Raw genomic sequence first — 26,574 nt, forward strand, 5'->3', positions numbered from 1 at the left:
GTGTACACCAAAGGAAGAAGGGGGATTGGGTTTTCGAGACCTCAAGGCTTTCAACCTTTCTCTCTTAGCTAACGCTGGCATTTACAGATGAACAACAACTCATTGGTCCAAAGAGTACTTAAAACCCGCTATTTTCCAAATACAAATTTCTTACATGCGAAGTTGGGCACAAAACCATCATTTGCATGGCGAAGCATTTTGTCTGCTCAAACTGTTGTGCAATTAGGCTACCGCTGGCAGTTAGGAGACAGTAAGTTCATTTAAGTGTGGATGGATCATTGGCTGCCAAGACCCTCCACCTTCTGTGTCCTCACACCGCCGACTTTACTGCCTGTAAATACTAAAGTGGACTCTCCTATGGACCAAGAAAGTGGAGAGTGGAATCTAAACCTGATCAACCAGGTTTTCTTCCATGAAGATTCCACATCCATCCTAAGCATTCCTCTAAGCCGCCACAAGCCAAAAGACCGCATGATTTGGGCTTTCACTCCTAGGAGGCGTTTCACTGTCAACAATGCATACAAAGTTCCAAGAACCATCACCAAGCTTTCTACCTCAGCCGAGACATCCCAGAGCAATGAGCAAGCCTGGTTTTGGCGCCACATTTGGAATTTGCACATACCCAACAAGATAAAAAAATTTACGTGGAAAGCATGCAACAACATACTTCCCATAAAAGCCAATCTCTACCATAGACGGGTTATTGACGACCCCATATGTGAGGCTTGCACACTAGCACCAGAAACGGTTGGACATTTATTTTGGGAGTGCAATGTTGCTAAGGAACTTTGGACCCTCTTGGACATACCACTAGAGAGAACTGGGATCATTCATAGGTCTTTCATGGACCTCATCTAGTATCTATTCTTCAAATAGCACATGGACACCACACTTATCGAACTGGTAGTCACAATAGCATGGAGTGCATGGTTCAACCAAAACAAAACCCGCTTGGGTGAAGCAAGACAAACTCCGCAAGAAATTCTGAGACGAGCTCGCTCCATATTACATGACTTCTAGCTTGCACACCTACTGCCCACTCAGCTCAAAGAAGCCATGGATGGCTGTTGGGTCCCACCTGTGTTTCCCTGGTACAAGGTTAATGTAGATGCCACAGTCTTCTCTTAGCTTGGCATGGTCGGCGTTGGTGTGATTATTAGGGACCACCTGGGATCAGTTGTCGTAGCCTTAAGCAAATGCCTCCCTTTCTCGTTGGATCCTTTGGTGGTAGAAGCAAAGGCAATGGATGAAGCCATTGTTTTTGCATGGGACATAGGAGTCAGAGATGTCATTTTCGAGTCTAATTCCATGCTAGTTTGCCATGCTATGGAGAACCCCACGGACGCCCCGGTCTCTATCTCTACCGTGGTCTTAGGCTTTTGCGCAAGACTTCCTGTGTTCCGTACTTTCCAATCATCCCATGTGAGGCGACAGGGCAATAGACCAGCTCATACTTTAGCTACTTTTGCAAAGAATATTGACTCTTTTGTGACTTGGATGGAAAAGTGTCAATAAAATGAGAGTAGTTCTTATAAAAAAAAAAAAAAAGTCTAACTAGTAGAAACATCCATACTAGACATGTACCCAATGTGATTTAAAACAATAACTTAAAAGTATTTGTCTCTTAAATTTGTAATATTTAATTAGGATTAAGAAATTTATACATTTCAATTGGAAAGAATCTTAATCCACCAATTTATATTTTGAATTGAAAATTAGGATGGGTACTTAATTATTTATTTACTTTAAGTGAGTGTAATCAAAGTATTCATATTATACCATATCATAGATTTTCAAGAATAGATTAAAAAAAAAAAAAAATGTCGTACCCAGTGCATAAAGCTTTCAAATCTGCAGGGTTTGGGAGAGATCATGATTGACAATTAGGACTGTCCACCACCTGCCCGGATCCGATGATCTCCACCCAATAACCGCCCGATCCATGCGGTGGTTCGTTCGGCCGCAGGTTGCCAATGCCAATACTTAATGTTGTCAATTCGAGTGGTAGTTTGGCTGTTTGAGAAACCGACGAACTCGACCTGCCCAAAGACTTATTATCTCCATTTCAAAAATTGCGAGTTTTGGCCAAAACTTCGGTAAGCCCGACTCTAACTTCATTGGTATTAGGTGATTTAGGCCAAATCTCGACAGATCCAGCCAGATCTTGGTCAAATCTCCACAAATCCAGCCAGATCTTTGTCAAATCTTCATAGATCCAGCCAATTCTCGGCCAAAACTCCATAGATCCGAGGGAATATCGGACAAATCTCATTACATCTGGCCAAATTTTTGCCAAAATCAGACAAGATCGGCAAACCTAAAACCAACTAATACACACCCGAAATCGATATGACCCAACCCGATTGATCTGAAACTTCATTCAGGTCAGTTGCGGGTTAAAATCTCCCCACCCAATGATGTTGGGTCAAGTTTGAGTTGGGCACAAACCCGACCTAGCCCAACCTGTGGATAGCCCTATAAATAGTTTTACTCCCAATTTATTAGAGAGATTGATTCTCAAACTTGAACCCAGTTTATCTTCAAAGATTGATGTTTGGGTTAATTGTAGTCCCCCCCAACCCTCCCCCTTCCATGGTAAATATTGGATACACTTCAACTCCCCCTCAACTTTAAAGATGTGCAATGTCCCCCTTTTTTTGTTGGTAACTTGCATATCACACTATACTATTACTACATTCCGTGAATTTCAAATTTCTTAATAGAAATTTTTTTTTTTAGGAAATGTGTGCATTGTGCATATTAAAATCTCCATTAAACCCATCGTTTATATTAAAAGACCAATTTTTCCATAAAGATTAAATAGGGTGAAAAAATTATTAAGGATTATCTGGATCTAGATTGAGTACCTAAATTGTTGTTTTTAAAGGGGGAAAAAACCCCAAATTCTTAATTTAAAGAGAGAATAATTGAAAAATATTAGAATCATCATCTCAATTCCTGAAGAGGAAGAATTATCAGAAAAAAAATATGACAACAATCCTAAAAATCATCCTTTCATGAAGGCAAAAAATATCCTGTAATTTGTAAAAATTCTTTACTTAGAGCTAAATATAAACTTTGTCACTACCATTAGATCCACTAAACATAAAATTTTCAGCCCTTAATGAATTGACCCACAATTTGACCATGCTTCAAAGACTCTTTCCCCATCGAAACCCCCATACCATCTTATGCCACCCACAACCCAATCCCATTGGCAATGAAGAGAGAGAGAGGGGGATACTTTTTTTTCCCTTTTAAGGTATTCATGATATTTTTTAAAGTTGAACACAATTTTTGATAAGAAAATTAAAAATTTCTTAAAATTTTTTTAACTTAACAAAATTCAGTAACAGCGGGGTAATATGTATATCAATCAATTAATATATATATATATATATATAAAAGCAGAGATCTCATACGAAAGAGCATGAGGTTCTAACAAGTGACGTCTTCTATAACTTTTTTATTTAAGCCATCTTTTTTTTTTTTTGTTCCAAGTTATTTCACCTCATTCCCCCCCAAAAAAAAAAATATTACACCTCATCTGTTATTGCTACTCCTCACCTCCTCTAACGTTTAAACTTCCAAGTATACCATTAATTCAGCCCTGCTACATCTAACCTTTCAATTGCCCGCCCCTTGCAATTATCCAAGTTATATTTTAGGCTTTACCATACTTTCAGCCCTGAGTCTTAATCATTTCTGTAATTTTTACATCTCTCTTGCCTCTCCTCTTCGCTCTACAACATCACAACCATATCTTCATCACCATCTCCAAACAAATCTGCAACTTCACCATCATCTCTTGAGCCAAACTGAAAAAATTTCACAGCAGAAACTGAAAACCCAAAACCCACCATTTTAGACAAAGTGAAATCCCAAACCACCTACCATCGCCATCAGACAAACCAAATCTCCACCACTGTGACACACCTGCCGCCGATTTGCAACCCAAACCCAAACCCGCAACACCACCACCCAAAATTGATGCTTTTGAGCTGAGGAGGCAGACGGTGGTCTGAAAATGGGTGGGACTCTGTTTGTTTTGTGGTTCAAAAGGTGAAGTTTTTGGCCAAGAAAGAAGTTTTAAATCTATTTGTTTTGGAAAAAATTTCTTGCGTTACCTTCTCGCATGTTTATGCTCTATAATTTTTTGGGATTTTAGTTTGGCTAATATGGTGGCTTTGGGAAATCTTTTCAACTATTCTTCTCAATAAGATGATAATTGATAATGGGTATTGACTGAAATCTATGTTAGCATTGTGCAGTTCTTCATTGTTGATTTAAAAAAAAAAAAAAAAAAAAATTTGGTGCTTCTGCCTTTACTGTGTCGATGGTGATATTGGGGAGAGAGAGAAAGAGCAAGAAGAAGGTGACATTGGAAACTGGAAAGAGAATGAAGTAAAACAATAATGAGAAAAACTGTGGTTGATGTTCCTTTTTTTTTTTAAAGCCTTTAAATGAAATATTTGCCATGTGCTACTAGAGGAAGTTGGAGATTTTAAAATGGAGGTGAGCCTCTCCATTACAGACTTACAGTAAGCCCTCTCTCTCTCTGTTTTTTTTTTTTTTTTTTTCAAAACTTAGGGTTCTAATGGGAACCTTTACCTGAGTTTTGGTTTTTCATTCTCATGTTGCAAGTAGGATTAAAAGACCAGAAATATTAGAAGGAAGCCCTAACAGGGTCAGAAGACATTCTGGAGAAGAATATCGCAAATGTGAGTTCCTCCTAGAGCATTAGTATCCTGTCTCTTACATGACATGCATGTTCAAACATTTTGCAGATTGCAGTATTCTGTACATTATGTACTAAATAGACAAGAAACAAGAAAAAAGAATTGTTCTATTTTAGGGATATCTAACCAATCCTAATATGTAGATTCAAATAGAATTCATAGCACTTCGTATTCAATTTCTTATGAATGTTGTGCTCCATTCTATAATCCTAGCCATGTCTTGCTTTAATGGCCCAATTCATTTGGATGTGGTGGTGATTTGTTTGTTGTGAAAGTTTTGGAGTTATGTGGTTGAGAAAGAGAGGAATTGTGAGATTCAAAGGTATAACCTTTTACAATTACTTCTCTTCTTTTCTTTTTACGGATTTCCTTTTTAATTCTTTTTTTTTTCCTCTGAAATCTTTAGCTACACTTTTTTATAACTCAAAATCTTGATGTATTATTGGACAAATTGTACTTCAAACGGGTAATCCTAAGGCAAATCTCTAGACTTTGTGAATTTTTATTCTTTTTCCCCTTTTGAAATTTTATTCTCTAAAAGTGATTGCATTCTTGGGTAAGTAAGAGGGAACACAAATAAAATGCTTTAACAAAAATGAACTAAATTTACTTATTATAAAATTTGTTTGCATAAATCAACAGAGGGTTAGGTTTTAATTGTGTTGTTATCAATCTAACATTAGATTGTGCAATTTTGACATGTTGGGTTTTTTGTTGGAATTACAGACAAATACAAAAAAGAGGTTTACGAAATCCCTTGACAAAGGCAATGGCATCAGAATTGGTATGTCCCTTTGAGGTTAGTTGTATTTTTCCCCATTGTTTCCTTTAGGATGTTATTTTTAATTTCAATAATCAACTAGGTATCTTTTTTTTTTCTTTTTTTTGGTTTTTGATTCTTCATTGATTTCATTATTTAGTTATAAACATCTAAATTAAAGTAGATGAATATGCAAAGGCAAAGTTATATGTAATATTAAAACCACCTAAGATAAATGTGTAAAGTCAATAATCTATTTATAATTTTTTAAAAAAAAGAATAAAAAATAATTCTAAATTAAAGTAGATGAATATGTATAGGAAAAATTATACGTAATGTTAAATCTACCTAAGATTAATGTGTAAAGTCAATAATCTATTTATATTTCTTTTGTAACATAATAGGAATAAAAAATAAATAAGAAAAATAATAATTATATGGCCAATGACGTGACAATGAGATGGTGCAATTGGAGCATGATAGCAATAAATTTTATGTTTTAGCTTTTGATAATTGCTATTTCGGGTTAAAATCTTATTTCAACTGCTGCCATGCATTAGCCACCTATTGATGCTACGGTGCTTAAAGGCCCTATGGGGAATCTTTGGTTTAACTATATATTCTTACAAGATATCAACACAGCACAAATTTCATTTTCCTGTGCATTGTAATTTAGCTTTCTTATAAAAAAAAATTATATTTTGATTAATTAATATATATTTTTTTTTATTAAGGATCCACTTGATTGAATTTTGATTCAGAGAAAAGAAAGCGTGGAGCTGAAATAACTTACTCAGAACATCTTTTAAAAGATTATGTGGTACGATTAGGACCTTATGTTAGTTTATGTGCTGATTAATGAATTTGTGCAAGAAGGTGAATTAGAAGGTCTGACTTTACATGTGCAGGATATGAACTTTATGCAATCTTTTGTAGGAGGTGGAGCATTCAAACAATGACACAATAACACATTATGAGGCAGCAATGGCGAACTACTGTGGTTGCTATTGCTATTGCTTCTTCCTTTAATGGGCCTACACATAAGCAAGCTTCCATCATAACAAACCCAACTATAAATGAAAGCGTGAAACATTTAAAGCTGCAAACACAAACCCTACTATAAATTAAGCTTTAATGCTTATATTTGACAGTTTGCTATGTAAATTAATGAAGTTTTCCATGTAAGATGAAGAATTGAAGATTTGAAACCTTCAAGGGGGCATCCAAATATACATGTTGGAATTACTTTTTGACCATTGTGGTTTGTGACTTTCAAATGACTGCATATTGCAAATGGTCATGTTAATATTAGTTATGGATACCTACAAAAACTAACCGTGTTTTCAAATCTAAACTTGGCGGATTTGGCACTAAATGTGCTCACTAGAATTTTTTGTTTTAATTTTGAGCTTTAATAGGATTTCATTAAACATTGACATTGAAATAGGAGTGCTTTTTTTATATTGATGTCTGTGATTTCTTAGACGTTTCAAATATATATATTTGTCTCCTTACCCTTCTACTATTCATGACAAATGATACCCAGGTTTGAAATTGATTTGAATTTAGTTTTACTAGCATAAGTCTGTTAATTAATTATGACTAACAATAATAGTATTGACGAACCCAAATTTCTCCTCAACTTTCCAAAAAAAAATAACATATGGACATTATAGAGGGACATCACAAACCTCTTACATATGCAAGTTAAATTTAAATTAGACTACATACATTCCAACTCTAATCAAGCAACTTAGTATTCTTTACTCACCTTTGTCTTTAGATATCAGGGCACATTAAAGATGCTACTCCTCACCTTTATGCTTTATCTACATAAAGTTTCCAATTTGTTGGGGTGTTTCATGTGTTGCTAGATGTGAGAGTACGTGTTGTTTGCGGTTTAGAGAGAAAGTTTTTTTTTTTTTTTTTTTTTTTTTTTTTTTTTTTTTTTTTCGGTTCAAGTATTCATATTGTATCAAATCAGATTTTAAAATTTTTGACCAATCTCTGTTTCCGGATTGCATAGTATATGGCGTATAGGCATTTTCTATTTTGATGCACGAAAATCGTAGAAAGCTTTAAGTTTTTCATTTGATATTTCAATAGGATCATGGCAATTGCACACGGTTCATTGACCCTTTTTCTTTAATCAGAAAACAGAAACTTTATTAACTATGAAACTGAGATTACATCTTGGATAAAAGCTTGTTGAAGAAAACAATGAGTCTCTTCAATCCAAGTTGAGAAATCAACAATACTAAAAGTATGTTTAGCTAAAAAGTGAGCTGGCCTATTTCCTATCCTTGTCATGTGCGTGCAAAAAAACAACTCTACAAATTTCTTGTAAAGATGAAAAAATTCCATATATCACAGGGGTGAATCTTCTTAGCCAAAGCCTGGGACCATTTCAATATGCAAAGTTATTTCTTGATGTAGATAAGTTTATAAATAAATACAACAACAAAATTTTTAGTCCCAAAATTTAAGGTCGGCTATGAATCTTCTACCGATTAGATTGGATCATGGCAATTGCACACGGTTCATTGACCTTTTTTCTTTTTCTTTTTTTAATCAGAAAATAGAAACTTTATTAACTATGAAACAGAGATTACATCTTGGATAACTAGATAAGAGCTTGTTGAAGAAAATAAGGAGTCTCTTCAATCTAAGTTGAGAAATCAACAATGCTAAAAGTATGTTTAGCTAACAAGTGAGCTGGCCTATTTCCTATTTCCTATCCTTCTCACGTGCATGTGAAAAACAACTCTACAGATATCCTGTAAAGATTAAAGAATTCCATATATCACTGGGGTGAATCTTCTTAACCAAAGCATGGGACCATTTCTATATGCAAAGTTATTTCTCGATGTGGATATGTTTATAAATAAATACAACAAAGTTTTTAGTCCCAAAATTTAAGGTCTGCTACGAATCCTTTACAGGTTAGATTGTGTCGGTCATGTGAGCTCTTTTCCTCCATTCTATCATTATTTGAAAATAAATCCCTCGTTAGAAACCTAGTCCACTTTCTAAACTTCTTTATAGACAAAACTTGACTTCAAATCCCTCACTTATTGTTTTTTTTTTTCCCCCCAAAAAAATTTCCCATGCAATCATTATTCTAATCCACTTTTCTAAAGCAATTTGAGTACCCTGCAACTTTAGCTTGGGTTGTATTTGGTGACCATCGGGTAAGTTTCATGGTACCGTCAAGGATTAATGTATATGTTGGCTAAGTGATTAGAAAAGTCAGCAACAGATATTGATAAACAGATTTCTAAATATACTAAATATCCTTTAATATCATGTAAAATTGTAAATATTCATCAAGCCTTCTAAGAACACTTAAAAATTAGCAATAGAAATATTTTCATATCTGAATGATGAAGATCCCTCCATCCTTCAAAAAAGATCAAGATTTTTGGAGTGTGTTTATGCATGTAAAGATTTTTTTTGTCAGTAGCTCATAAAGTGAGATCTTTTTGCCACATGAATCACAATTGATTTTTCCTAGTCTTATGAATTATGTTCTTGAGGATTATCGCCTAATCCTTCTGGAGATGTCGGTATGTTACTGACGTTCGCCTGTTTGGAGTGTATTGTTCTACAGTGCATTTCCCCGGTGGTTTTTGAATACAGACAAAATTCCCAGAGGCAATAGATTTTACAATGCGGAACCAGGATGACATGAACAAAGCTTTGATTTTTTAGATTGTAATTTTGACTCTTTTTGTATCTGTTTGTAGAAGGGTTACAAGATAACTCAAAATGCAGGTTGTTCCATTAAGGGTTGTTTATAGCCAAAACGAGCCTACATTTACTTATTCACTAAGGTGCAACAAAAAAGGTCCAAATTAAATTACTACTTAAGACACATAAAGAGAAAAAATGTCAACCAGAATTTGATAACTAGTGTGCCTGCACCATGTTACCTGACCAATTAGCTACATAATCAATTAGGTTGAACCAAACGTGAACATGATACTCCTGCTTCTGCAAAGTTTGTAGACAACTTTACAGCCAGTTTTTGAAGAGGCAGATTCCCAAACTCTAATTTACTACACATTGCTTGTGCAGAAGACAATTATCATCGCATCAAGGTTTGACCTCTCTAACTCCATAATCAACAAGGATACAGAACAATTCGAGCAAATTTATGACTAATCAAATTCTTGGAGTCTCCATAGCCTCTTGTTGGACAAACACCATATCCCCTACTCCCTCTACTATAATCTTTGCTCATATATGGTCATTTCTAGTTAACATAACAATCAAATTACTACCAAGTTTAAGTTGGATTATGAGCTATATAATCTAATGAATTAAGAAGTTTGAACAGGTTAATTATCCTTTCACCCAACAGGTACGAAGGGCCCACGACCATGAGATCCAGTCCCCTGGGCCTCTAGGACACAAGGGGTTAATTTTTAATTTTTTTTAAAAATATAAAACTATAAAAATTTATCGCCAGTATGCAGTGCCATTAAAGTAGTTGTGCAGATATAAATCAAGCAAGCATGCAAGATCGTCAGAACTCAGAACTTTAAACAACAATTGAGACATGCATTAAAGTATACACCTGTAGTCTGGTACTTAGTCAAGAATAATATCACAAATGTTTCCGCATTAAAACATCTATAAAACACAAGCACCCAGAGAACACAAATCAAGCCCAAAAGCCAATAAGTTACTAAATTTTCACTATTCTCATTTTTCTCACCAAGGGTGCCAAGAAATATAGTGGGGTTCTCACAGAATACCTCCATTATAACTTCCCAGATGACCTTGAGTTAAAAACCTGCCCATCCAGCAGGTTGAGAAGCTGGCTTGGTCTCTGTAATCTTTGTCTCCCCAAAACGCTGAGCATTATTTCCGTCACTGATGGGTTTTGATATCTGAGGGCTATTACTGGGGGCAGCTGAGAAACTCTCTGTTCCAAAACCCCATGAATCAAAACCAGTGTTTGCTTGTGCAACCTGCTTAGTTTGGTGACCATTTCTTGTCCTAACAGATTTGGAAGGGTTCTCTTTTGAAAGAGGTTTCTGTGGCTTAGGTTCCTCAGCAAATGCTTGCCATTGCTTTGGCTCCGGGCTCACACTATTCCTGTCAGATTTTTCTTGCTGTGGTTCCCAAATTGTTCCTTCAATCTTGTCCTTTTGCTGAAAAAAGAATAAATTCTATCAATAACAGATATGATGGAGAAAAAATAATCAAATTCTGATAGTTTAAAGCAAAGAAAATTATACCAAAGGAGTTGCAGGAGAGCTTTGAATTTTTGAAACATTTTTATTTGGTGATGGATTTCTAGCAGCAAGTGCTTGCTTGAGCTCTTGAATCTCCTGTCTTTGAGATCGACAAATGGCAGATAGCTTTTCAAATTTTGAAGTTATTTCAGCCTTCTCCAAGTTTGTTTGCTTCAGCTGCCCCTTTAGCCTCGCTACTTCAGCCTCTAATGCTTCCTCCTTTTCAGAATTACTATTACTAACTGTGGAGCTGAACTTCTCAGTATCAAATTCAGCAACAAAAGTGTTAAAAGTGTCATCTTGAAAAGTAGCTGTAGTCTCAACTTTTGATGGTTTTGGCCTATGTGTGCCACGGTCTGTACCCTTCTGGGAAAATGTCATCTCAAAATCCTTGGAAGAGCCATCCTCAGCCTTTTGTGATTTACCATGTGCATTTTTTCGTACAGTATAAGTTTGTATGTCTGCCTCTTTTGCAGGGCTAGTATTCCTAGGTAAAGGAAGATTCTCAGGCTTAAATTGATCATTTTTTGATGTACCATGGGTAGTAGGTTCTTCATCAAATTTGGGTCTTGTCATGTCCTCAGGAACAACTGAATCTTTTGCATGCAGACTGGACCAGAAAGCACCAAGCTGCCCCCCACCTCCCCCTGCCCTAGAAGAAGGTTGTGATGTGTTCCTAGTTTGTTCTCCAGATGAAGGTGGGGGTGGCGGACTTCTGCGAGGCACTGGATGCGCCTTATATGCAGGCTTTGGAATACCTGTTACATCAGCCTCACTTCAATTGAAAGCAAATCTCAAATATTTGTGGTCTTTCTTAATATCAATTTACAGTTATCCAAAATTAAATCTGCTCCAACAAAATCCATGTCAAGAATTTATGAAATGTTAAGTTTTCTTCATTTCAATCAGGTTTAACACTAAAAGCTAGAAGGTCAAATTTAATAATTCATACAGAAAGAAGAATGAGTTTTGTAACAAGTACACCTTTGACGTCCTCACCTTCATGTATGTCCGCGGATTTCATTTCAGGTGGCCTATCAGGTAAAGACTTCTGAAGATTAGCAGGTAACTGCTCATTAACACGAAACCACACCTGCCAACATTGTAAAAAATCCCAGCATCAGTTAGTAGAATGTTTAATCTTCACCTAAGATTGCTAGGACAAGATGATCTAAAACTAACCTAAATTCATGGAGATGAATGGCCAATCAAGCAAAGCGCTTGCCTGCGTGATGTCTGGTCTGTCATCTGGTGAAGATTGAAGCATCTCTTTGATCAGGTCTGTAACAGAGGAGCCATATTTGGGTAACTCTGGAATGCGATAATTCCCATTTAAAATTTGAAGCTTTGATTCTCCATCAAATGCACTTTTGAAGTAGCAAATCCGATAGAGGAGGCAACCCAGCGCCTGCAGATTGACAGAGTAACGTCAGTTCCTTATTGCACATTTGATTAGATTATTTGACTGTTTCTGCATTTCACTCTGAATTACAAGGTTCAGCTTGACTTACCCATATGTCTACCTTCTCATTTATAAGTTCTCTCCGAAAGAGATCCCACATCTAGGTAAAGGAGGAAAACAAAAATCAAATAACTTTAGCATTAAAATCAAAAATTTAACATTGTAAGAGTGAACTGTGAAGTTCAATGTTCAACCTCGGGTGCTCTATAAGCAGGTGTCGTGTGCTTCCTGATATTATCTTCTTCAATGCCCATTTCTTCAGGCTTCTCAAAACGCTTATGATTGGTAGAGGTGCTGCCAAAATCGCACAACTTCCATACTCCATCAGATCCCAGCAAAAGATTCTCAGCTTTCAAGTCTCTGAAAATGAGAGGAAGAAATAACAATAAATCATAAATATTTCTTAGCAAGCAAAAACAAAAGGAAACTAATATGTCTCTTCAAATAAATTAATGGCAAAGGATGTCTTTTCTTCTTGCAGTACAAGCATGACTTACAAGTACATCAATCCAAAATTTGCCACAATGTAATCACAAGAGGAGAAAATGGGGGTTGGCAAAAACTATACTCATCAATACCTTCAAGCAACCATTTTTTAACTATTTTAAGATAATGCAAAAATGGTAAAGGTTAATCTTAAAATTTTTTAAATGTATGATTTCCAACAACAACAACCAAGCCTTAGTTTCAAAATTTTATGAAGTATGCTTTCAAGGTTTTTTTTTTTTTTTTTTTTTTTTGGGGGGGGGGGGGGGGGGGGGTGGGTGGGGGGGGATAATATATAAAGGGAGAAGATTACAGACTTACAGTCACCTTGTTAGCATCTATACCTGTGGGCAATGGGAGGGGACTGGCAGTGCATGGCAAAAACAGCATTACAGACATCCCTGAAGATTGAGAGGACCTGTTTCTCATCAAAAAATCCGGACCCTCTGCTTTCCAGCACATTAACCAGAGATTTCTCACAGAATTCCATCACAAGGAATGCTTCTTTGGTTCGTCCCATATCCAAGATGGTATGGGCATAAAGTGTGACAACATTAGGATGTCCCTTAAGTGACTTCAACACTGAGATCTCCTTCATCACCAATTCCTCTAATTCCTCATCATTAAATATAATGTGCTTTAAAGCATACTGCTTTGACACATTCACAAGGTCCCGAGCTAAGTATACACAAGAGAAACCTCCCTCCGCAATGGCATTTCGGACATTAATTTTAAGATTTCCAACATCAAGCGAACGGCCTTCAAGCCCCACAGGTTCTTTTTGCATAAATGGTTTGAACCTCCACATGATTCACACAATGAAGACAAAAAAAAAAGGCACTGCAAACGCAATCAAATACATTACTAATACCCCGCATTGGCAATACAAAGCACACAAATTCTCACATCGAGTCACTGTAAAATAAATAGCATCAATCTAATCTAAAGAATTCGGCAATAAAGAACAGTACAAGAAAGATCTTTATATCATCCTTAAAAGATTCAAAATTCACAATCTAAAACCCAAAATCATTGAGCGAGTAGATCTGAATAATGCAATAAATCCTTAGATACAGAAATTCAAGATCTGGATCAAATTCCAGGACCTGATCTTCCCACATAGAACCTAAAAATTCAATCTTCACATACTATTTTCATCTGAAATCCAAAACAGAAAAATCAACCAATAATTCGAGCTCAAATCAAACCAGAATGTACAAGACAAACGAGTTCAAAATCCAGTACAAGTTAACAATTTGAGCTAGAAATTTAAGCAAATTGAAGGAAACAGATTCCATCCTAAAATTCTGGCCAATACATCATTCATTTTCCTACTATATCTCGGCAACCAAACAGATTCTCTCGAATGAATCAAAGAAATGCAATAGAGCTCAAATTCCAGCACAAGTTAACGGTTAAAGATTCGAGCTAGGAATCTAACAAATTGAAAACTTTAACAATAAAATCTTTAAAAAAAGACTCAGAAAAAACCGATTCAATATAAACTCATTTATTTTCCAACGATTTCTCAACAACCAAACAGACTCTGAACAAGTCCAAAAGAAATCCAATCAGGCTCAAAATTCCACCACAAAGCTAACGAATTGAGCTATAGAATTTCAAACCAATTCAAATAAACATTAAAAAAAAAAAATTAAAAAAAATCAAACCAAAGCATATTGAATTCAAACAATATCTCCAAATACAGAATCCGAGTGAATCTATAGAAAAAATGCAATGAAAATGAAAAGCCATAGAAGATCGTACCTTGTAGAATCGGATATGAGTCTCTGACAATAGCTTGCTGTGGAAGGTGATTCAGAACCCGATGCTGAAAGTACAAAAGCAATTGAAGCTTTGTGGTTTTTGAGATCTGATACCGTAAAATAAATAAAAGAGAAAGTTCAAAAACCAAATCTCTCTCAGCTTTTTCTGATTTCACACAGAGAGAGAGAAAGAAAGAGAGATACGAGACGCGTTTAACAACAAAGAGCGAGAGAGAGGGGGAGATATTTATATAGAGAGAGGAAGGATTGACTGTGGTCGTGATTTTTTTATTACTTGGAGAGAAAGCGATCTGAGCCGTTGGTTTGTGTGGGGACCATCAATCGAACGGTTGTTAATTTTTTGATTATTTTTGGACTGTTTGATAGCATGGGATGTGGGCCCGTGCTTTCGGTGGTAATTGGAGTAACTTGCACATGAACGTGACTTTCCCTCTGTGGGGAAAGGTGAAATGTTTTTGTACTCGCGAGAGTTTGGTAGGTTGGTACTCGCTCGATCTTGGTGAAACGTAGCAAAATTCTATTGGTGGATTTGGTGGACCCTACCAAAATTTTGGTGGACACGTTGGATGCAATGTAGACTAAATATAGTAGTATTATTATTGGACTATTTATTAAGGCCGGCAGTGAGTGCTTTTGTTAGGTTTAAATATTATTAATTTTTTTTCTATTTTTAAAAATAAAGGTTGAATTTATTATTGTGTTACTTATTTCAATTCTATTTTAGTTTCTTAATTATGACTGGAAGGAGATGATTATTAATCAAGAATAGTAATAATAACTAATATAATAAGACTAAAAAAAATGATTTTATGTAGAATTGCTAGTTGAGTTTTTTAATGATTTATGTAATGCTTGCAAGTGAGAATGATTAAATTTTTATTTAAATAGATAGTTATAGAAGAAATTAAATTAGTAATGATGTTCAACTACCAACTACAGAATGATTAAAGGAACAGATTAATAAATAGTTACATTATTATTATTATGGTGGGTATTTAATTTTAAATTAATATTTATTGCTTTGTGTTTCCGGAACTTCATAGTGTGCTGTTGACTTGTTGTCAAATTGTGAAATTGTGATAATGACAACGTGGGGAGATAGATAGCGATAAGAATTGATAGGATGGTTGTGTTACATCCTCTCCTTCTAACCTTATTTTATATTTTGTATTTTTTATAGCTTAATTCAATTTCATTTCATTATTGAAGAGAGAATGCAAAGGCCAACAAAAATTGGCTAAGTTGCAGCGAGTAAGTTGAAAAGAAATCTCATTGAACAACCGGGCTCCCTCTTGAATCCCCTACACTAGGTGACCAATGCAATAACCTCAAGCTCCTTCTTCCTTGACCACCTTAAACACTATACTCTAATTGCCTTTCACCACAACTTGAATAGGCTTCAATTTCTTTCGTTTGTACGACCCTCCCAACTCGCTCTGAAACTCATCACAAATAATTAGTTCCACTCCCAATATGCTCAGCTTTTATTTAGTACTCTAGTGCATTGAACCTACTGTGATGAATTTTTTATCACGTGTCAACATTATAATAAGTCCAATGAATTGGAGACACTAAACTCAAGTTCTTCTCCTCCAAATGTTTGGTCCTGGAGGCTGGAGTTCCATCCATACTCAGCGTGTATCTAAAAAGTAATAATATCTTTATAACATTTTAAAATTTATTACCTTTTTTTTAAATGATCTAATATTTTATTTGTAACCATTTATGTCTTTTAAACCACATTGGTCTTTGCATACTTCTACTTCTATATATGATTTTTAATAGGCTGAAAAAACATTTAGGTATATTATTAGCATATGAAAAAAAGGAGTATAATAGGGTCGTCAATTTGGGGTTTCCACAGTGGGAGGTTTTTGTGTTCTTAGCCCTAGCTCAACTAAATTGGGGATTTGTGATTTGATCGAGAGTCATAGAGGGATAATTTGGTCTTTGTGTAATGTTATTCCTACGCCACGTGTTCAACATTTTTATAAAGAAAATGATTTAGTCCAAGCTAGATCATGAAATGTTTTCCTTTTTCCAGAGAAAAAAACAAAATAAAACAAAACACCAAATCAAGTCATCAACATTCTATTACGTAAGATAAAAATCAACAAAAATATATAAAGTAGATTATTTACAAAAATGCGTTCTAGTTATCTCAACTAATAAGGTTTATTATTCTCAAATAAGAGATTTAGAATTTAATTCCATTTTTTCTATAAAAAAAAAAAGTTCAATTTTGTCTACATGAATAACCAATTGGAATCTTAAATAGAAACTATCCATTAAAAAGAAGGTTTTACTTTATGGATAAAAATAATATTTTAAGCAAGCCTGTTTATATCTTAGACTTATTTTTAGAGAGTATGTGGATTTGGTCAGTGTTTTCTCGCAGACGCATTTTTGTCTTTTTTTTTTTTTTTTAACCAGCGTCTATTGCATTATTCATAGGACATGAATAGTGCAAATAGGTAAATAAACAGTATTTTTTGTGTGAACAGTAATCTGAAATTTTTTTTTATTGTTTTTAGTTTTTAACAAAATAAATGGTATATAAACCCACACTTAGTCTCTCTTCCACCTAACTAGCAACTTATCTCTCTTAAAATAAATTTAAAAAAAAAAAAAACAACTTTGAAAATTTATTAATTATTATTATTATTATTATTATTTTGGTTTGTCTTTTCTCTGTAGTAACGACTGGCTAATGGTTTATACAGTTTTCTCGAGTCTCTCATAAATCCATAAACCCTAGTTCCCTCTCAAAAACCCCAGACCTCTGTGTCCGTTGCGCGCAATGGAGAACCAAGAAGACCCAGCTCCAAAACCCAAGGATCAACCTCTCTGCGAGGAGTGCAAGCAAAACCCATCAAAGTACAAGTGCCCAGGTTGCTCTGTACGCTCTTGTGGCCTCTCATGCGTCAAGGCTCACAAGCAACGCACTGGTTGTACGGGCAAGAGGAACCAGACCCAGTTCGTCCCTCTCTCACAGTTCGATGATAATCTCCTCATCTCTGGTACTTTTTTTTTTATCGTGAATTCAGACACCCTTTTAGCTGGTTTTGAAGCTAAACTCGTTTTCAAATGTTGGTAGATTATCATATGGTTGAGAAAGTTTCTGTTTTGAAATTTTGATATTTCTATTTCAATTTCATTACCCTGTTTTACTTTTTTGAAATTGGTTTTACCTCGTGAATTTAGAGACCCTTTTGACTGATTTAGAGTTCTATACTTGTAGATTATCATATTCTTGAGAAAGTTCTTATTTTTTACTTTTTACTGTTTGAATTTGATTTTACCTTTCAGCTGGTTTTTGAAGCTAACATTATCAATATTCTTTTCAGGGTTCCTTATTAGAGTTCTATACTGCTAGGTTATCATATCCTTGAGAAAGTTTCTGTTTTGAAAATTTAATTCAAGTTCAATTTTCTGTTTTATCTTTTTTTGAATTTAATTTTACCTCATGAATTCGGAGACCCTTTTAGCTGATTTTGAAGCTCACTCATTAACAATATCCTTTTTATGCTTCCTTGTTAGAGTTCTATACTGGGAGATTATCATATTCTTGAGAAAGTTCCTATTTTTAAGTTTTATTTTTTGAATTTGATTTTATCTGAGAATTCAAATGCCCTTTTCACGGTTCCTTATTAGTGTTCTGTACTGGTAGATTATTATATGCTTGAGGAAGTTTCTATTTTGAATTTCAATACCAAGTTCTACTTTTTTGAATTTGATTTTACCTTGTGGATTCAGACACCCTTTTACCTGGTTTTGAAGTGCTCTCATTATTGATACCCTTTTCAGGGTTCCTTATTAGAGTTCTATACTGGTTGATTATCATATGCTTGAGAAACTTTCTATCTTGAAATTTCGATTTCAATTTCAATTCCCTGTTTTGCTTTTTGTGAATTTGATTCTCATGAATTCAGAGACCCTTTTGCCTGGTTTTCAAGCTCTCTCATTATCATTATCATTACCCTTTTCAGGGTTCCTTATTTGAGTTCTATACTGGTGGGTTATCACTTATCATAAGCTTCAGAAAGTCTCTATCTTGAAATTTCAATTTCAATTTCGATACCAACTTTTACTTTTTGAATTTGATTTTTTCTTTTTAATGTGAATTGTAATTAGCTCGAGAGGAATTTGCAATTTTTGTTTGAAGTTTCATTACCTTTATTGCAATTATGGACTTCTTTTCTCCTGCTCAATGAAATTTACTCTATCGTTATTTTAATCACATTTTCTATTCTGGTATATTATCGTATGCTTGAGAAAGTTTCTACTTTGAAATTTCAATTTAGATACCTTGTTTTACTTTTTTGAATTTGTTTTTACCTTTTTATGCGAATTTATAATCAGCTAAAGAGGAAATTTGCTATTTTTCTTTGAAATTTCACTACCTATATCACAATTTTTACATCTTTTCTCATATGAGTGGATTATAATCTGCTTGATAAATATTTCTCTTTGGTTTCTTTTAGTCAAAATTATGATAACCTTTATGTGGCTGTGAAGATTTAAGTACATGTAGAATTTAATATTCTTGAGGAATTTTGTTCTTTTGGTGTGAGATTTTATTAGGATAACTTATCTCTCTTACTCTTTTTGTATATGTTATAATTTGCTTGATTAAGTTATGCTATTTTGCTTTCATCTCTAAACCAAAACTCTTCTGTTTGGAACATTCTGTGTGTAGATTATAATTTGCTAGAGGAAGTGAAGAGGGTTTCCGAATCTGCTCAGAGAATGAGAAGTAAAGTGTGCGGTTATTCTCATTATAAATTACCATATCACCTAAAAAGTCTCCGGAAAGCTGCTGCGAGTCGGAAGACAAAACTCCTATTTCTCCCTAGTGGAATGTCAAAGAGGGAGAAAAATCAAACTCGATACAATAATAGGTTATTATTAGTTTCCTTGGACTTCATTGTTGTGGATTCAATTATAAATTATTGGTTATTTAGTTTACTTGTGATTTACCATAGGATACCTCATTGTGGTATCCTTTTTCTTTTTCCTGTTGACATATTTGATGTGTTCAGCTTATATGCTTCTTGCTATCTATAAGAAATTGGTTAATGACTCAGTCATGGCCTCTTTCTCTCACTATGGTGGTATTTTTTCAAAGATGAATATTTGTAAATCTTTGCATAATGGTATTGGAAATGAACTAAGATTCTCTGTTGCGCTGGGGGGTATTTTTTTAATCAGATTTTGCTGTTCATCTTAATGATTGTTTCAGGAAGAAAACCATTGAGTGGACCATTGAGTGGCAGTTTCACTCAACAGATGTCGTTTTACATGACCATGGGTAAGCTCTCTTACCCACTCTTATCCGTGGATAACTAATTATTCTTGTTAATTCTTATCCTTCTGTTAGCATGAGTCAATTGGTTTGTAACTTCATAGATCAATACTGTGTATTTTGTTTAAACACTGATGCAATTTTGTTTTTCAGATTAAATGAAAATATGAACCTTTCCTCTGTTATTGAGAATCATCTAAAACCTGGCCCTTGGAATCACCAACTAAGACAATTCTGTGACGAACAGCTGGACTGTCTCAAGTTTTTCATCCGTAAATATCCTAAGGTTTCTTTCTTATCCTTTGCTGGTGGTATTGTTGAATACTTCATCATGGTTATCTAAGAGCATTTTCATTCCCGAGAAAGGTTTGCCAGTTTTGTTCTCAAAGTGGTCAAATTTTGGACCTCTAATCATCAATTGGTCCTTGGTCTTAAAGTTGCAATTTGGCTGTGTTCAAATTGAGTTTGTCTGAGAAGGCCAGCTTTTATGTGAGGTTGTGTTGGTGCCCTTGTAACTGTTTAGAGACTTGAATTGAACATTTTTCATTTTGACAATCTAAGAGTCTGTTTGGGATCCGCTTATTTTGTTGAATGTACTGTAGATAAAGGTAAAAGTTAGTTGAAATAGTACAGTGAGACCCATAAATAATACTAAAAAGTGTAGTGGGGCCATGAATAATAGCAAAAATAAGCTGAATAGTAAAATAAGTTGACAAAAATAAGTGTTGCCAAACGCACACTAAGTGTTATATTTCGAAAAATATTTTGAGCATTTTTGGAGGTTTGCACCTGTGGATGATTCATCATGTGTAATTATGTATGATATCCTCCCTATGGTCTTTGGACCACATTGCATCTCCTAGCCCAATTAATTTGGATCGGAGAACAAGGTAATAAGTTCAATCTGATACATGTGTTGTATCCACCTATACAAAAATTTGTCTGTTTTGTCAGCTTGATCTATCTCTTAGGCATAGATATCATGTCTACTAGGTGCTTTACCTCGCTACTATCTTTAGAGAGCTTTTGGGTGCCATATATAATGCACTTCGCGGGTGTGATAATATTATTGCTATTGGCTTAAATTGTCTGTATTTCTAGACAAAAAGACAGACAGATTTTAATTGGCATATATTAGATGATTGTAGTACATTGGTTGATTCTTGACTAGGTTGGCTTAATGGTGCAACAATTGCTCCGACTAAAGGCTGAAGTACTGCTTCATGCTGCTGTTTTATATGTGGTATTCTCTTTTGCACTAGACTTCAAAATTGAGCACCTGTATTGGGGTCAAGTAGAACTATGAATAAGATTGTGGTCAATGGATTGGGTTTCTTTTGGCACCAAGTATTGTTGAACCTTTTGAACTTATTGTTAAAGGGTGATTAAAATAGTGCTAGTCTCATCTAAGTGGGTTCTTGGGAGTGGTGGTTAGTACTTGGATTTTCTTTTTTTGTTAAGTATGAATTTTATTTGAAAAGGAAAAGGGATATACACAAAGATTGTGTACTAGCCCAAGTCAAAATATACAACTCAAAATGAAAGAGAATTGTTAAGTTGTGGATGTTCTGCCCTTTAGGAGTTGATATTCATTATATGTTTTCTCTTTTTGTTATTTATTTTCATCTTTTGGTGGAGATATTTCCTACTTGGGCTTGCACTTTCTCATGGCAACCTAAGACTTGTTTATTCTGATTAACAATTGTCTTGTTCATCTTCATTTGCCTAGCTGGTATTTTTTATCTAGACAAGATCTGATATGTGTGTGTGTGTATATATATTTTGCAGGGTCCTAGGTCACCTTTCCGTGAGTTGGATGTAAAGGCCCCAATAAGGCAACAACTATCCAATTTAGTTATATTGGAGTATCCTGTAATATATGTCTTTCTCCCTTCGCACAACTTTGATTTTGAAGTCATTAAAGAAGCCAATCCTGTTACTCACAAAACAAAGTTTAAGGATTTTGGAAGCAACCCAAGCCCAATCCCAGAAGGTGTCCCTTTCAAGGAGGAGGAAATAGAAGAAGACAACAGCTCTTCAGATCCTCATGTTTTTGATCTCATGAAACATGTGAATTCAAGTCCAATGCGTCGATTCCCTCATCAGAACAAGCTGTCTGAGAAAGTGATAAACAACTCATCAGAGAGGTCATTGTTGTCAAGAGTGGAAACAGGCAACTGTTCACTTTTCGGCTCTGCCGAGGAACCAGGAGTTTCTGAAATTAGGGAGTTCGATTTTGATCAGGGCTTAATAGATGCGTACTCAGATCTAATTGCAGAAAACAATCCTGATGACTTCCTTGATTTGGAAGGTGTATTTACTGATGAAGTAATTGTGGAAGAAATAAGGAATTTCTCAGAAGAGCAGGGAGTCTTCTCAGCAGAGGAGGAATTAGAGGAAGGAGAGATTCTTGAATAATTGAAATTATAAAAGGAAAGGACCAACTATAGAAGGAAAGGACCAACTGCCAAGGATTGTGCTGATAATTATGATTTTTGTTAGTGCTTTGGCATTGAGCTCTGGTTGCTGCAATCATGCCTAAGAAACAAAATTACTTTCTTAGCATTATTGATTGAGAAGTGCATGCTTTCGTTCATATCATGCGGAAGGAGGTGTCTCAGTCGCTCTTAGTGTCTCCATTTCCTCTTATACAGATGATGATGCTTTTGGTTGAGACTACAATATCCGCTTGTCAATTTTCTAGGGAGCATTGCCCACAAGCTACACAGGACAGAAGCAGATTACATCAACTGTTAAAAGGTGATCTGAATTTGAGGATTTCCCAAGATTTGGATAGCCTGCCTTCTTGATTACTGTTGTGCTTCCTTCCGGGAGCAACTCAAGATGCAATGTATTTTGCTACAGCTCACTCTGAACTGCTTATAAGTCTTCATTAATTGATTCTTTTTACTGGTTTAGAATGTCGAACTCTCTTCATTTGTCATTTTGGTATTATTTGCTAATATTGATTTCCTTAGATGCTTGGTAAAGTATGATCTACATCATGTTTTATTCTTGTGAAGATATGAAAATTTGTTGTAGAGATATGAATGTGTCTTTTACACTAATTCCACAGTCATTTGTTCTTCTTGACTTAAGAGTTAAGACCTTGTTGCAAATGAAAAGAAACCCAGAATCCATCCAAAAAGAAATGAAGCATTCTTCCAATCATGTTTCAGGCAAACAGATGCTCACCCAAAATGATTGTCAAATTCCTATATAATTGATTATTAATAGAATAATCAATTCTTATTTGTCATTATTTGACAGAAACAGCTTCTTGTCTGCTATTACAATTGTAAAAATCAGCATTATGGAAACTGTGGAGTATTATTCAGATAATTCTTGGATCAGGAAGTGCAGGATTAGAAAATTCTGGAGCAGAAGGAGATTGATAAATGGAAGCTATGCTCAACATTGAGATGGATGAAGGGAAGTCATCCTCAGACACACCGATACCATTCAATAGAATCAATATGAAAGGCTTACAGTAGTTTAAATTCATAGATCTCCACACTATATATAGACTATAGACACTAACAACCCCCAAAGTTACAACTAAAGGTCAAAGCACATTTACAAGACAAACATGGTAATTTACAAAACTCACCACACTTAGTAAGTGGTAGTACTAAGCTTAAATTCAAGACAAGATCTATTGATTAATACAATCTTTCCAAATGACTACACTTTCAATGGCAGTCACGAAAATGCTTATTTGGAAATTATTTGGCCTATTATGACACTACATCACTTAGATACTACTATTATTTGAAAATCCCATGGATGACTTTTCAGCTTTGGATGTTGAACAGTAGAGGAAAGGACATGGGGGTGCAGAAATCTCAAGAATGCCATCTAGCATATGAGTGACTTCTCTCATGGAAGGCCTCAATAATGGCACATCCTGTACACACCAAATTGCCACCATTACTAGCTTCTTCACCCAATTCATATCACTAATAGCCTCTTCATCATCTTCCACCAATCTTTCAACTTTCCCTCTACTATAGCATTCATATGCCCATTCTGTAAGTATCGCTGCCCTCTCCATCTCAACTTCCACACATCTCCTGCAGCTAATGATCTCCAACAACATGACACCAAAACTATAAACATCCACCTTTACTGTGACTGGTGTGTTTCTGAACCATTCTGGTGCAACATAGCCTTTAGTCCCCCTGATGCCAGTGAGAGTCCGGGTTTGTTGGTTCATCAAAAGCTTTGCCAATCCAAAGTCAGAAATTTTGGCTGTAAAAAAATCATCCAAAAGTATGTTTTGAGGCTTTATGTCGCAATGAATGATTTGCATGCTACATTCTTCATGTAAGTACCTTAGTCCTCTAGCAATTCCTAATGCAATCTGCATTCTTTGTTGCCAATTGGTCTTATTACTCCAAAAAGGAAACTCGACAATGAGCCATTGTACATAAACTCGTACACCAAAATTCGGTGTTCACCTTCATCACAATAGCCAAGTAACCGTACCAAATTCTTATGGTGAGTTTGGCCAATCACGGTTACTTCAGTTTTGAATTCCCTCTCACCTTCCTTTATCATCTTGTCTAGCTTCTTGACAGCAACATAGTTGCTATAACTTGATACTATTACCCCTTTATAAACAGTGCCAAAAGAACCCCTGCCCAATTCTTCTTTGAACCCACTAGTAGCTTCTTCAAGATCTTTGTATGTAAATGAACGCAGATTCATTTCAAGATCTTTTGTATGTAAGGTTCTGTAGAAATTTGGCAGTTTTCCTTGCCACAAACAGAAGACAACTAGAGAAATTGCAGCTACAGAAAAGAAATTAAAAAATACAGAAGTACCTAGGAGGACTGCAAGGATCAATATCTCTTGATTCTGCCTTCCTTGGCCTGGATTTGGATTTGTAGGATTCTGTGAAGAGCTATTCAATTTAAATTTCTTGAATAGAGCTTTTCTATCAATGGCGCTGCTGTTGAACCTCCCATTAGAAAGCGGCAATTTCTTCTTCCAACATCTTCCTGTGCCATTATTAAACTTTGGATCCTGGAAAATGATGACTGCACAATAACAATCGCGCAGACAAGAATTCTTGCATTCAAATCCTGTTGTGGGTTGTAGTAGTTCATAGTCAGCTAAAGGCCAATCAGCATACTCCATCTCCAAGAATTCAAATTGATCTTCCGAAATCACAGTACCCATCTCGTTACATTCATTCATGTAGCTTACATCATCTTGTTTGCAGCCACTATACTTGTTATTTACATCCAAGAGAGAGAAGCCTGGGGCGCATTGGCACTCTGGCATACCATGGGCTACCAGTGAACATATGCTATTATAACCACAAGGGCCACTTCCAAAAGTGTCGTAAATATCCAGGCAGATGTTTTCAGGAACATACCAAGTTGCAGACCAGGTTTGGTTTCCAGTAAAATTCTTTGGGTGAGTATAGAGTCTGAAAACACCATCAAAGTCAAGTGTTGCCCTGTAGTAGGAGTCTGAGTCTGTCCTCAAGACCTCTCCCTTTGATGAAAGGTTGGATATGCCTCCCAGTGAGTTCTTGACTTGAAGGTAGCCTGGCTTGTCCAAGATTAGCTCAGAAACATCTTGTTTAGCATAATAAGCCCCATAAGGATTTTGGGTGTAGACATCTATTTGATTTAGTATCAGAACGTATGAGGAATTTGATAGCTGTGGGTTATTGAAACGGAGCTGAAATTTACCCACCCCATAGTTTTCTTCAGACACGCTAGAGAAAAGGTTGCTCCCAAGACCCAATAGTTGGGTTGGTAACATGGTATTTGTTGGTTCATCGAAGCTATTCCATAAGATGTTTGAGTTTGTGCTTGTTATAACAAAATTCCCAGTGTCTAGCATAGCCCCATTTGATACTCGAGGATTCTCATTGTTGCTGGACCTCCACAACTCCCATCCACCTGGAGCTTTGAGTACAAGTTGTCCAGCTGTGTTAAGCTCAACTTTTGATTCTCTCTCTGCCGGGTAATCTCTGTTTGCAGACCAAACTATGGTTTCATCTGGTATCTTAGCAAACCAGATGGCAAGAAGGAACCGATCTTGTCGACCTGGAAAGCGACGGAATCCAAATGAAAAATCAGCAGATGGTGAAGTCCATGTGGAGTTATCATCTGTGGCAAAGAGAGCTGAACCCACACTGATGCTAGTATAAACTTGAGCTATAGCAGGAACCAGGAGGGTGATGACAAGGACAAGCAAATGACAGTGAAAAGGAGCGAGTGCTGAAGCCATTGGAAGAAGATGGAGATAATACTTAAGTTGTAAATGGTGGTCTTATAATGAACTTTGTGCAGCCATGGTGAATATAATTGAGTAAAGGAGTACAATTTGAACTTTGCCAATGGTCAAAACAGTCAGGAAAACCATAATGCAGGCAGCAGTAAGGCAATTGATACATCTCGTAGTCATAGATCACAAAGGCTTCAAAATCTCACTGTTTTGGATTACTTATTTTTTGGATTTTCAACCACTATGTCACTTTTGGCACGGCATGCACTTTGACTTAGACGAAAAATTGACATTCTCAGATGGCTTTTCATCTAGTCAGGAGTGAGCAATTGCTGTAAGATAATCGGTGAACAGTGACAAATATAAAGAGTATATTATCAGCAAACAACCAAAACAATCAACCTTAATTTGGCATTACTTTGACCCTTCTTATTTGTTGCATTAAAAAATGAATAGTAGCATAAGTGAGTAGTTTAGTTTTAGTTGGATAACGTGGGTTTTTGGTGATTTCATTGGAATCAGTCATACTAGCTACTTGGGAAGTTG

At 35.5% G+C, this 26,574-nt stretch overlaps 2 protein-coding genes and 1 pseudogene across 3 annotated transcripts; 1 reads left to right on the forward strand and 2 right to left on the reverse strand.

Annotated features, from left to right (window-relative positions):
- Positions 1-10,041: 10,041 nt before the first annotated feature.
- Positions 10,042-14,677, reverse strand: LOC126724128 (uncharacterized). The gene is made up of 8 exons (XM_050428434.1): positions 14,458-14,677; positions 13,035-13,530; positions 12,399-12,564; positions 12,254-12,304; positions 11,968-12,150; positions 11,742-11,835; positions 10,746-11,500; positions 10,042-10,658 (listed from the first exon to the last, which is right to left on the reverse strand). Exons 2-8 carry the CDS (start codon positions 13,496-13,498, stop codon positions 10,290-10,292), a joined length of 2,082 nt encoding a protein of 693 aa, XP_050284391.1. The 5' UTR covers positions 13,499-13,530; positions 14,458-14,677; the 3' UTR covers positions 10,042-10,289.
- A 2,498-nt stretch (positions 14,678-17,175) lies between these two features.
- Positions 17,176-22,798, forward strand: LOC126724131 (putative box C/D snoRNA protein SPCC613.07). 2 transcript variants are annotated; one of them, XR_007654628.1, is made up of 6 exons: positions 17,176-17,497; positions 19,177-19,378; positions 19,720-19,788; positions 19,936-20,068; positions 21,571-22,279; positions 22,437-22,798. XR_007654628.1 is itself a non-coding variant. In XM_050428436.1 (5 exons), exons 1-5 carry the CDS (start codon positions 17,278-17,280, stop codon positions 22,198-22,200), a joined length of 1,254 nt encoding a protein of 417 aa, XP_050284393.1. In that variant the 5' UTR covers positions 17,176-17,277; the 3' UTR covers positions 22,201-22,798. The 2 variants fall into 2 exon arrangements, 1 of the variants encoding a protein (XP_050284393.1); XM_050428436.1 differs by having other exon boundaries at positions 21,571-22,798.
- Positions 22,799-23,173: 375 nt separating this feature from the next.
- On the reverse strand, positions 23,174-26,207 carry LOC126724129 (G-type lectin S-receptor-like serine/threonine-protein kinase LECRK3; annotated as a pseudogene).
- Positions 26,208-26,574: the final 367 nt, after the last annotated feature.

The sequence above is a fragment of the Quercus robur genome, chromosome 4 (genome assembly GCF_932294415.1).
Source record: "Quercus robur chromosome 4, dhQueRobu3.1, whole genome shotgun sequence".
In the NCBI taxonomy this organism is placed as follows: Eukaryota; Viridiplantae; Streptophyta; class Magnoliopsida; order Fagales; family Fagaceae; genus Quercus; species Quercus robur.